Raw genomic sequence first — 13009 nt, forward strand, 5'->3', positions numbered from 1 at the left:
AGGTTGTGTGCAGCTCTGGACCCTCTGAGCCAGGGAGATATTGAGGGGCTGGAGTATGTCCAGAGCTGGGAACAGCTGGGGAAAAGGAGACTCAGGGGAAATTTCTGGCTCTGCACAACTCCTTGACAGGAGGGGGCAGCTGAGGGGGCGTCAGGCAACAACAGGACAAGAGGGAATGTGTCAGGAAAGGTTCAGGTTGGACACCAGAAGGAATTTTTTTATAGAAAGGGTTGTCAGGCATTGGAAGGTGCTGCCCAGGGAGGTTTGGAGTCCCCATCTCTGGAGGTGCCCAAGGAACAACTGGACGTGGCACTCGTTGCTCTGGTGGGGATCTGTCACAGGCTGGACTCGGTGGTCTTGGAGGCCTTTTCCAATCTCAAGGATTCTGGGATCAGGAAGGAATTCTGTCCCCAGAAGGCCTCCCTCCCTCCCTGGGTGCTCTTCTCTTCCCTCAGAGTTTTACAGATTCCTCCAGCCAGGCTGGAAGACTCAAAACTGCTTTATGGCCCAAGCTTAGTGTTTCTTTCATTACTGTTTTGCTGTTCTTGTTGCTGGGAGTTATTGCCAGTCCTTCAGCAATTTAATAAACACTTTAGATTTTATGATGCAGAGAGGTATGGAAAGACCTTTAACGACCACATTAATTTCACCCAGCTTTTAACATTTCACAAGAAAAGCAAAACAAGCCTTTCAAACAAGAACCAAAGTCCCCCAAAAGGCAGCCCCAGAAGCATTTAACTCATAGCAGGTTTATGAAAGAATTAAATGCAATTCCAGAGATCTGCTGATGTTTTACATTACTAATTAGGGAAGGGAATACACGTGCAGTGATACAGCACAGGGTCTGCAGTGCTGCTGCAGCTTGCCAGATTCCTCTACAAAGCTGAGGAGTGACATTACAGCCAGTGGAAAACACATTAAAGATTTACAGGATGCTGAGCACTGGTGTGAGGTAAGAGCATCCCCCCATGACAGACAGCAGCTGCAAAAACAATTCTTGTCTGTCCCTGGAAGGAACCCACCAAGAAATAGGAATTAAAGCTCTTCTTCATCCAGAATCCCTTGGTGCATTTACTGGAAAATAAGCAAGAGCTTTAACTGCAATCCCAATACTAAAGTGAAAGGATTGTTGCTGCCTGCCAGGCACCCAAAAGAATGCCAGGTGTCCATGGCCTAGGAAATAAATGCATGCAGTAAAATGGTGTAACCAAATTGTCACCACACACAATAAACAGGCAACAGCTCATTAACCAAAGCACTGCTCTAGGTCTGACCTACTGAGGTGAGAGGGAATCTCATTATGGGATGATTCTCTCTAAGCCATTTATCCAAGGTTTTACCTCCCAGGAAACCTCAGACCTATTTCAGGCTCTGAATAGTCATGACACAAGGACAGGACAGAAGTGTCATAAGAATCAAAAACTGCAGTGATGACTAAGCCAGATACAAACAAAAATTACCTCAAGAGATTGAGCCTCACTTGTAATTATTTCTAGAACTTCTTCAGAGAAGCAGAGAATCCTTCAAGCCTCTCAGAGCAGATTCTGGCTGACTCTGTCATCACTGCAGCAGGGGAGGGGCAGCTGTGAATGGGATTCTGGACTCTTCTCCCAGTCCCTCAGCTGACTGGGGAGAGATTTCTTCATGTGCCTACTCAAACCTCCTGCCCCAAACAGCACTTGGGCCGTGTGCCACTTCAGGCTGCCTCGAGGGACAGCTGGAATGCTTGGGAAAAGTCTAAAACAAAGGCTCTGCTGAAAGGATTGGGAGAACAACCAAGACCTCCCAGCTCCAGGTGCTTACCAGAAAGGGTAAATGCCCAGCCGGGTCACGATGAACACAACCCCAAAGAGCATGAAGAAAGCGTCACACAGACGTTGGTACTTGGCATAATTGGCCAGTTTTGCAGCCTACAAGAGACAATTAACATGCAAATAATTATTCCCTTTGTGCACTCCTGTAATTACCCGGCTGGAGAGCTGCACAAAACTCTCAGTCTCATTTGTACAGTTTGGAACAAAGAGGGATTATTATAATACTGTATTACTATTTTTATACTGTTATTTATATGGTCCCACAAGAACAAGGGCTTGGAGTGACAGGACAAGGGGAATGGCTTCAAACTGCCAGAGGATACAATCACCCTCTCTGAGAGGGTGATGAGGCCCTGGCACAGGTTACCCAGAGAAGCTGTGGCTGCCACATCCCTGGAAGTGTCCAAGGCCAAGTTGGATGGGACGTGGTGCAACCTGGAATAGTGGAGCTGGATGATCTTTAAGGTTCCTTCCAACCCAAACCATTCCATAGTTTTGTGCCTCTCAGCACTCAAGCAGTTTGGAGAAAAAGCTGACAGGGCAGGATCAGCAGCACGAATTTCATGGCATATTTAAAGCACTTTTTCAACAACAAAAATGTCAGTTTGTTCCCCTGAGATCACACCAGCATTAAGGATGTGATGATTTGAAAGGAAATTCACCTCCAAGAGGAAATCTGAAGCATCGTGGAGGCACAGCACCAGAGTTCCAACCCGCACCATGTTATTCATGTACGAGAATGTGATGAGTCCAATCGTGGCCAAGTGATGGACGAACATGATCAGGAAGTCCTGCAAACAGAGAAAACCAGATATGAAAACTCTTTGGCTGTCACAGAAATGCAAAAGTTTGGAACAGAGCCACGCAACTGAATCACTGAGGTCACAGGATTCCTTCGGTTCCTTCTGACTCCACACCAATTGCAGCTCATCACACTCCCACCATCTCCACAAAAGCTTCCAGAAAGGTCTCTCAGCTTTGGTGCTGCTGAAGTCAGAGCTGTGCCTGCTCAGGGATCAGCACAATCTCTGGCACACACACAACTGTACCTGCAGACCCCACAGATATGACTCAGAGGACAAGATGACCCTTATTTTTGGCTCCTTCTGGTTTTTCAGACACACTGCTCGCCCCCTCGGCTCCTGGCACACATTTAAAGTGCTGTTCCTGCTGTCAGTGACCAAACCCTGCCAGGGCAGAGCAGGCACAGAACACCAGGGAACTCAGCAGGAAGAACAAAAAATGTTTACAATGCACAATATTCAGGGCTGGTTTTCACTTCAGGCTTCCTGCACCTCACCCTGCTGCAGTGGGGAATGTCAGCCACTCATTAAAGTCAAAATTAACCATAACAGAGTCCCAGAGGTTGTCCATCACTTCCTGTGATTCCTGCAGCTCCACTGTGTTCCATAGTGCCCCACCTGCTAATATTTCAGCACAGAAAAAAAGCCTGGGTAAACTTGTATTTTTAACAGCCAATGCAAAAATTGGGATAATTTGCTGCTTTGCAGCTCATGCAAAGGAAGCAATAAGCCAGGATTTACTGGGGACTGTTCTCCAACAGCAACAATAACCAAATCCTGGAACACAGCATGACAGAATTAGATTTGAGCAACTGCAACCACTCATCATCTGCTCCTCACACAGATGAGAAATTCCTTTCAAAACCCCATTTATTATTGCCTCAGCATTTGCTATTTCCTCAGCAGCTTCAGCAAGGTACTGCTTTGAGCAGCTCATTTTCCTGCAAGCCTTCCAGTTAAATCTATTTTTAACTAGGCAATGATTTGTTAACTCTTGATTGGGAGGTATTGAGTGATGCTGTTCTGTCCCCTGGAAGGTGAAAGGAACTCAAGGATACACCAGGCCTCGCTCCTGCCTTTTTCTCAGTGCTTACAGGAGAAGGGAGGCTCACAAATGTGTAAATGAGGAAGAAAACATTAAATCTCACCACATTTTGGCTTTCCTGGCTAGGTACACTCCCATTTTTTGTTAGTCCTACCTATTTAGTATTATTTTTATTACAGCTATTGAGAGGTTAATGCAATTCTGGTTCATCTCACCTTCCGTTTAATGTCTGTAAACTGAGAAAACATGAGGGACCAGTAGAAGGCCAGCTCCAAGATATAGTAATAATAAAGCCTGGATGTTAAAGGCTGGAAGACAAGAGATAGCACAGTCACAAGACAAAATAATTCAAAATTTACACTGAAATCACTTTTTTCCTTCCTCCTTTCCCATCCCACTTTGTTCCTCCAGAACTGCTGAGGCATAAGTTAAATCATTCAGGTTTAATAAAAACAAGCTTAAGCAACAGGCACCTTACTCCAGGCTTACTCACACAAATATAATTGTGTGTTTGAGCTTTCTTCCAAAGGAATAAATTCCCCTGTCAATATTTACAACTCCTGCTGAAGCCTCTTGGAGTAGGAAAGTCTGGAACAGACTGTTGGCCTCTATACAGTAAATAAATAAATTACCACTATGATTTTATGCCTTTTTCTCCCACTTTTAATAATCTCAGCAGCAAGTAAATATAAAGTGACTGAGTCAGAGGTATCTGAGGAAACCCTGCTGTTGCCAAACCTAATCAGGATGTAAACGCACATGTGCCCTTATCAATAACAAAAATAAAAACTGGAAATGTCCAAAGAGTTGGAATTTAGGTGTTTCTCTCATACCTGGAAAGGGTAGTTGTACCAGCACTGTCGTGTGTCCCAAAACCAGGGTGCCTAAAGGGGACAGGCAGGTTTATATTATATATAAATATATAAATAAGAAGTTATATAAAACCCCAGTTTGTACTGGGTGTTTTCCTCCCCAGCACCTAAAGTCACCTGACACTACAGCACTGCTTCACTGAAATTTCACCTTCATTCTGCCATTCAAACTACATTTACTGTAAAAAACACTAGTGATTTAAAGTCTAACTTGTGCTGTCAATGTGAGTTCTGCTCCAATGGTAATTTCTAGAATAATTATATAGCTCTAATAATAATAAAGACCCAAGGAGATGAACTTGTATCCCTTCAAGAGGGAGAGGAGTAAAAAAGGAGCAGCTCTCCATAGCAAAAGAAACCCAAAACCCACCTTGTTTTCTCCAACATTCTGGGGAACACCTCAAATAATTTTCTATTATTTCCAAAATGACAGATTTGTATAGAAGCTTCCCTATAGTGTAAAGAAAATCTTTAACAGCACCCCCAGGATCCCAAATCAGGGATCATTCAACTGCAACCACACAGAACAACAACGTGGGTGACAGAGCAACTCACCGTCCAGAGAAACCTGATTCCATAAAAAAATATACTTAAATAAAATGTAAATCTCCACCTGGAAAAAGAAGCAAAAAATAAACTCAGGACACAGAATCAGCTTCTGGTTAGCATTTGTAAAAACAATTAAAATAATTAGGAAAACCCCCAAATCTGACACCTGAAAAGCCTTCACCCACTTTGATTTTTAAACATTTCAGGTAACATAAACCTATTGAAGAGTTTTCCCACCAAACATAAGTTTGCATCGACAGCCAAGTTTGAAATTCAGGGTGAACATGCATCATTCATATGCTTTAAGAGACAATAAGATAACAACAAGCAAAGTTGTTGTCACCCAGAGGTATCCTCATGTAGGTATTTTTCCCTCTTACCTTGTAGCTTTAGGTAGACAAAACCAAACTGGGGGAAGAATTGAAAGTTACTGGAAAGGAAAGAAACCAGCAGAGGAGAAACAAGTCAGGAAAAAATACTGAGGTTCTACTGCACTACAGAGAAAACTGCAGGAGCTGGGGGGGAACGGGAGCAGAGAAAGGACTGAGGAGAGAAGGAAAGGAAGCCAAGGAGTGTCGGTAACTGGGAAAGCCACAAGGTCATTCCTGCGGGAATGGGAACACGGCCGTGCAGGAGCGTCCCGGGGGATTTACACCCGGCGTGGGCATGTGCACGGACACACGGACAGGGACACACGGACACATGGACAGGGACACACGGACAGGCACACACGGACAGGGACATGGACAGGGACACACGGACACATGGACAGGGACACATGGACACATGGACATGGACAGGGACACACGGACATGGACACACAGACACATGTGCACAGATACACGGACACGTGGACACATGGACATGGACACATGGACACCCGGGCATGGACACCCGGGCATGGACACACGGACACATGGGCATGGACACATGGACACACAGACAGACATGGACACACAGACACGGACACACAGACACGGACACACAGACAGACATGGACACACAGACACAGACACATGGACATGGACACACAGACATGAACATGGACACACGGACAGACATGGACAGACAGACATGGACACGGACACACAGACCCTGACATGGACACACAGACACACAGACCTGGACACATGGACAAACAGCCAGATATGAACACAGACACACAGACATGGACATGGACACACAGACATGGACACACAGCCAGATATGAACACAGACATGGACACACAGACATGGATGGACACACAGACAGGGACAGACACACTCTCAAGTGCCATGAAGGACCCAGCCCAGTGTGTAACGGTGCTCAGCACTGACTCCTGTACCCCGTTCTGGTCTCTCAGGCATGCCCACAAAATATTGTAGAATTGTAGAACCTCCTTTAACTGCCCTCGTTTGCTCGTACAGGAATTTTGGCCCTGGGCTGGCAGAGCAGCTGCCCCCAGGCCCAGCTGGAGGAGAACACAGCTAGAGCTCGAAGATGAAGCCCCTCTGCACAAACATACATGCTCTCACAAAATTTAGTGAGGGTGGTGGGTTTGTCCTGGTTCCTCCGATGCCGAAACCAGCGCTGGATCTTTCGGACATCCCAGTCCAGCTGCTTGGACAAGCCTTCTAACCTTTTTCCATCTGGAGACTGAAGGAAAATGAAACAAATGTCATTTCTCCCACCACTCAAGCTACTTTCAGTCCTGTATTATGACAGAAATAATGCACAGATAACAAAAAACACACCAGGAAGGGACCACTGAGTCTGGAAGCGAGAACACACTGCCACAAATGGTCACTTGGTTTAACCTTCATAAGCCACTAATTATTTAATTACTCAGAATGGCTTTTGTTGAGCGTTTCCTCACCTATTTCATCAGTTGACAGCACATTAAGACAAAGAATGTGACTGTTCTGTCTGTTAATTTTGGGGGAGGAGCTGTTAAAGTGTCCTGTCCTACCTGTTAAAGCTACACATCAATTCAAACAGCCCAGAACTCAGGAGGAGCAAAGCTAAAGATGTTTAAGGTTTGTTACAGCAAGGACAGAGAAACTTTAAAGAGCTGTTTTAACACAGTAGATATTTGTATATTCCATAAGGGCAATGTAGAAATTGTGTTATTTCTGTTATCAATGTGCATAAATGAAAATATATTTGAAGACTGAAATACTTCCATGACAAATACAGATATAATATATCCCTGTTCTCCACCTGGGAATTCTGCTGCGTCTGAATGAACACAAATGGATTTATCAAAGCGAACCAAACCTGGTAACTCCCTCTACAGTGGCCCAGGAGTGAGATAATTCAGACCAGCTCTGCCAGGGAGCTCTATCACTGAAAGATGATAAACACATTTTACTATTTGATTTCCATACAAACCACAAAAGCTATGCAGAATTCTGATTTAATACAAAATCATCAGTCTGCCCTGCTGAAAATCAAAATCAGATTAATTTGATTTTCAGCATTGAGACCATGACTGTCCTGTCACTCCACCACACCACACCCCTCAGCACCTTCCTGGGATTTAATGGTTGGGGCACTGGGAAAGCACCTGCCTCCAAGGGGAATTCAGATCTCCCAGCTCAGAGCAGCAGTGAAATCCTTCCCCTGCACCAGGGCCGCCCCCAGCCTGACTCTCCAAACCCAACAACAGCCACAGCACACTGGGACAGTTAAAGGTTTCACAAACCAGACAAATTCTGCACAGTCTGTGACCTCCTGGGTTTTCTAAACCTTAATTTCAAGGACATTTCCTGCATTGAAGTTCTCCCAACAAAGGGCATCAGATTCTGGGGATTTTTCAGTTCACACATAATTCCAAATGCCTCAAAACTTTAATGTTCCCACAAGGCAGGTTTTTTGAGGTTTTTATAGAATTTCCTTTTATCTGCTCCTGTAGACGAGGTTCAGCATCACCAAATCTCAACAGAAAACCCTCTTAGTCATTATCTTTAATGAAAATCTATTCAATATTGGATAAAATACAGTGGAATCCTGTCATTCTGAAGTGGTGTAGGCCTAAGAGAAAGAAGGAAACAACCCAAAGAAACACTTTCTGCCACCATTAAACGTCCTGCCCTTCATCAGGACATCCTTCACTGACTGAACACCTCTCTGAATAATCCACTTCCACGGACAGCTGCTGTCCAGGTCACAGCAAAAGCGAAAATGAGAGGAAGACATTCACAATAAAACCATTAAAACCAGAAAAGGAACTGAGCTCAAGAAAAAGAGGAACACTTTCCTAATAAAAGTGGAAGATGCTGAGAAATGTCTTGTTAAACCAAGAATCCCCACCGTACAACTTAAACCAAAGGCAGGGATCTAAAGGAAGCAGCTCAGGCCTGTCTATCAGGGCAACATTTGTATTCCAAAGATTCTTCTGTGCACAAAACCATAGCTCAGCCATACAGGGAATTTACTTTGCTACCAGGACATGCCAGAGGCAAAGTGAAACCAGAACAAGCCCACTTGTGGATGCAGAGTGTGAATTGTGCATCTCAGTCCAGAAAAGTGGAAGCAAAAAGCCCCCCCTGCGACACTTCCAGGCCTGCATTCCCTTTGGAAGGGAGGAGGGATTTGAAGCGTGACTCACCTTAGTGATGGATGTAAACACTTTCTCTAAAATTGCATTGGGCTGGGCTCTGTGAGGTCCACTGTCCTGAATGCCAAGGTTTATGGCACATGGCTTGGCAATAAACCTGCAAGAATTCCCCAGAAAGAACTGGATTAAAACAAGATTTTTATATTTCCCTCCTCTGCCTGAATCACAAGGACCTGGATTCGTCACCAACTGCAAAACCTGATGAAAAAGCTTTTGAAATCTCTATTCCAACGCTTCCCAGGTGAAGAGATTTCTTTTATTGGTCCATATGGTAACTGCAGATAGCACATACTGTGCACACCAGAATGAAAAATTAAATCTTAATGCCCTTGGCTTGTAAGGATCTGAATGTGCTCCCCAAGGGGGATTCTCATTCCTCAGTAATAAAACAATAGACTGATAGCAGTCTGCTGTGAACAGAAATGCTGGAGATGAAGCCCTAAAACAAAGTATCTTGTTTCCAAAATAGGCATTGGTGCCACATAGCTCAGAAAAAAGGGAAGTTCAAGTGACACAGCTCCCAAAAGTAATTTTTTTCTTTCTTATTTTTTTGTCTTTGGGAAAAATAAAGTGGCTTGTTTCCTTCAGGACAGAGAGGAAGATGCAAGCCCACAGTCTGAAAGATCCCTGATCTCGGGATCTCATCCATCCCACGTGTATTCCAAACTGATTTAACTCCTCCTGGATTTTATAGCACAAACTCTGGAAACAAGTCTGGGTTTGCAACTGAAACGAATATAAACGTGTTCCAAATTACCAGGTTTTGCTGCACGTTTGAGTCAGAACGGACTCAGGGAATGTTCCAAGGGAAATGTCTGCATTACCTGACATGTGAATTATTCCTCTCCTGTTGGTGGAGAAACGGGGGGATTAAAGGAGCAATATTTAGTATTTTTAATCAATTCTTTTGAGGAAGAACCTGTTTCTCAAACTGATTTTGAAAAGGACACAACATTTATACCATTAAAACCATTTTGCTTTCACAGAGATTGTTTGAGAGAGAGTTAAACTGAAATTACACATATTTAGGAGCCTCCCACTGCCACCAAGCAGAAAATGCTGCTTTTTCCAACCACAATTGTTACAATTTCTCCTTATGTTTAAAAGGAAAGATTAAACTTCAGGAGAATCACGGTTCTAAGTACTCCAACAGTAATTATTCTCAGGAATACTCAGTGCTTCAGGAACAAATATCTGTGGATGTGTTCAAGAACAGTCCCAGGCTCTGGGGTTTTCCCTTGAGGAATTACAGATCAGCTTGTGACTGGTCCCAAAGGAACACCCAGCTCTCAGAAAACACTAAATAAATGATAGACACTGCAGGCCCAGGCTTCCCTGTCTGCCCCAGTTCTTCCTGTGTCTCTGCCCAGGATCCTCAAGGCTGGAAAATCCCTCCAGACCATCCAGTCCAAGCTGTGCCTGACCCCCACCTGGTCCCCAGCACAGAGCACCGAGTGCCACATCCAGACCTCCCTGGACACCTCCAGGAATGGGGATTCCATCCTGGGCAGCCCTTTCCAAGGCCTGACCACCCTTTCCATGGAGAATTTCTTCCTGATGACCCTTCTTCTGTCAGGAAGTTATGGAGAGGCAGAAGGTCCCTCCTGAGCCTCCTTTTCTCCAGGCTGAGCTCCTTTCTCAGCTCCCTCAGCTCTCCTTGTGCTCCAGACCCTTCACAGCTTTGCTGCTGTCTCTGGACATGCTAAACTACATTTCAACACCCACAGCTTTAAAAAAAAATAAATTAAAAAATAAAAAAGGAAGGAGTGATTTCCTTTGAGCTTGGCTCCAAAGGCTCACGGCTTCCGCCATAATCCAGACCACCAGCCAGAAATCGTGTCCTGATGTTATGAAACATTTGGCAAGACCCCCACAAAAATGTAAAAAATATAAAGTATTCAATGTGTTTATACTCTGCTTTCCTACAGGACATACCACAAGTGCAGCACAGAAGTTTACATGTGAACTTGCAGGTGGAATATGAAGTGAGTGGTCAATTCCACGCTCAGCCAGGAAAATCCCAAGCTGACCTGTTATTTAGGTAAACTCAGCAAGATAAACTCATGCTCCAAACTTCTGTGGCACTTCAAATTTTTGGTCCCAGAGCAGGTTTCCAGATGTGTTTTGCACCGAATCCCATAGTGACAAAGTTCTGCACAAACCCCAAAATAGAAAAAAGTACTGCTGGGACAGTAGAAGTTCCACTCTTGAGGATATCAAACTGAACAGCAGAAGATCATGGGTGCCTGAACACTGGCCTTGCTTTGAGGAGAGGATTGCATGAGGTGACCTTGAAAGGTGCCTTTTAATCTAAATGATTTTATGATTTTATAGAAATCTCAACAGCAACAAATTATACCCAAGGTCAACTTACTGCCACACCTTCCAGCAAGAAAGCCTCATCACATAAACACTTCTATTAAATCTTTATCAACAGGGATCAGCTCACACCTGAGCTACCTGGCCACCTCTTCAACACTAGGTGTTAACGCACACTGATTTCAAAACCAACACCGTTTTTCAACTCCACGGACTCATATGTTGTAACAAATAGTTCTCAGGCATATTGTGATTCACAAAAAGGCAGAATCTTTCTTTATGAACAGTCCAGTTTGGCTGGTGACTCCCCACTACAGCTCTTAAAGGAAGAACAATCTCCAAAGTGAGGTTTATTGAATGTGCACTCTTTGAGTTTGTATTTCCATCATCTCCCAGTTTCACTGTGTTAAGATTTAACCACCTGTCATGGGACAAGATGTGCAAGGAGAAATATTCGAAGAGATAATCAAGGATAAAAAATATAAACCCAAATTTATGGGCAAAAGTATTTATTTTTGCTGACTGGACAAAAATCCTCACTCTCCCACTATCTTTACCTTCCTCTGCAAGTCCTGCCTCACCCCTACAGTCATAAACTAACGATTATTTTGTCAGTGTTGTGATGTAAAAGGTAGTTTTTAGGGAAATTCTAACTAACAAAAATGTGTCAGTGTTACAAGTGTTGTAGCACAAGGCATTTCTTCACACTGAGGAGCTACAAAAGGAGAGAGAAAAGCAGCAGCTCAACCAAAAGAGCTGCATGAATCTGTAATTCACATTCTGAGTCACCAGGTCCAACTGTGAAATGTGTGTCAAGAAAGACATTTGACACAATCAAAGCCTGAATTGGGGTAAATGCACCACAGGAGTTTATTGAGACAAAGTTGAACTTTTATGACATGTTCAAAGTGGCTGGAGGAAACAGAAAGGAGTTTATTCAAAGATATGTACTTTTAAAATAAACACACTAGAAACTGCCTGAGATATGCTGTCACAATCTCCTTTCACTTTGGGACGCCACCAAGACACAGCTGAGGTCAGGAACAACCCCCTTCAAGAACCAGACCTCAGCCTTTGAGGTTTGCTCTGCAGGCTCAGGAGTTGTCATTTGACTCCACCCAAAATTAACACCAAAAAAAGAAATTTCATAAACCAGGGAGATATTATCAGGACAAAGTAATTTCTGCCTGGAGCACTGTGCCATCAGGTGTAGTAGGATACACTGCATCTTCCCAAACAACTCCAAGTAAAGAGAATATTGTGCACCTCTTCCCCAGACTGACAGCTGGACTAGAGACCTTCCTACAATATCATTTTCATGGGTATCAGTGTGTCTCACAATCTCCTTTCCTTATGTCCTGGACCTGCTTCATTTTCCTCCATACTTGTCATCTTTTTACTTTGTCCCAATCACTTCTTTTTAATTTCTGAAAGCTCAGGAAAATTCACACTTCTTAAAGAAAACCCACAGAAAAAAACCTGACTCAAATCCCACTCATTTTACTCCTGCAGCCCTTTTCATGCTTTAGAAATACTTATGGAATCATGGAATGATTTGGGTTGGAAAGGACCTTAAAGCTCATCCAGTCCCACCCCCTGCCAGAGGCAGAGACACTTTCCACCAATTCAGGTTGCTCCAAAAGTCCATCCAACCTTGCCAACTTCTGCCCTTTCAAGGCAGAAATTTAAGATTAAATCAATGTTTAATGAACTCCCTGAGCAGCAATACAGGGTGTCTTGGTCCGTTTCACCTAAGGGTTTCCTAAGTAAGCCGCTTTACTAATTAATATCTCTGCCACCCACACACTGCGTGTGGCTGTGGCAGATCCACAGCACAGATCTACCTCTGCCCCAGGGCTGACTTCACATGTTTATGGTGTTTATGGATGCCCAGGTAAATGAGGAATCCCGTATTACACCTGTTTGTGGGCACAGATGACGATCTGCACTCACATCCATCGTGCCTGAGACGAGGGAGAGCCACCACGTATTTAATAATACAACGGGC

At 44.0% G+C, this 13009-nt stretch overlaps 1 protein-coding gene across 11 annotated transcripts in view; it reads right to left on the reverse strand.

Moving 5' to 3' along the window:
* The window catches only part of CERS5 (ceramide synthase 5), a 38114-nt gene that overhangs the window by 23923 nt on the left and 1182 nt on the right, over positions 1-13009 (reverse strand). For all 11 annotated transcript variants that reach the window (XR_015281253.1, XR_015281250.1, XR_015281251.1 and 8 more), the window contains exons 2-8: positions 8674-8779; positions 6589-6719; positions 5090-5147; positions 4496-4546; positions 3878-3970; positions 2477-2605; positions 1804-1910 (exon numbers count right to left, since the gene is read on the reverse strand). Coding sequence is in view for 7 of the 11 variants with exons in the window: in XM_086870162.1 (XP_086726288.1) it covers positions 1804-1910; positions 2477-2605; positions 3878-3970; positions 4496-4546; positions 5090-5147; positions 6589-6719; positions 8674-8779 (675 nt within the window). In the remaining 4 variants the exon portion in view is untranslated. The remainder of the gene's footprint in view (positions 1-1803; positions 1911-2476; positions 2606-3877; positions 3971-4495; positions 4547-5089; positions 5148-6588; positions 6720-8673; positions 8780-13009) is intronic.

Source organism: Cyanistes caeruleus, chromosome 32, assembly GCF_971803275.1.
Source record: "Cyanistes caeruleus chromosome 32, bCyaCae1.hap1.1, whole genome shotgun sequence".
NCBI classification, from domain to species: Eukaryota; Metazoa; Chordata; class Aves; order Passeriformes; family Paridae; genus Cyanistes; species Cyanistes caeruleus.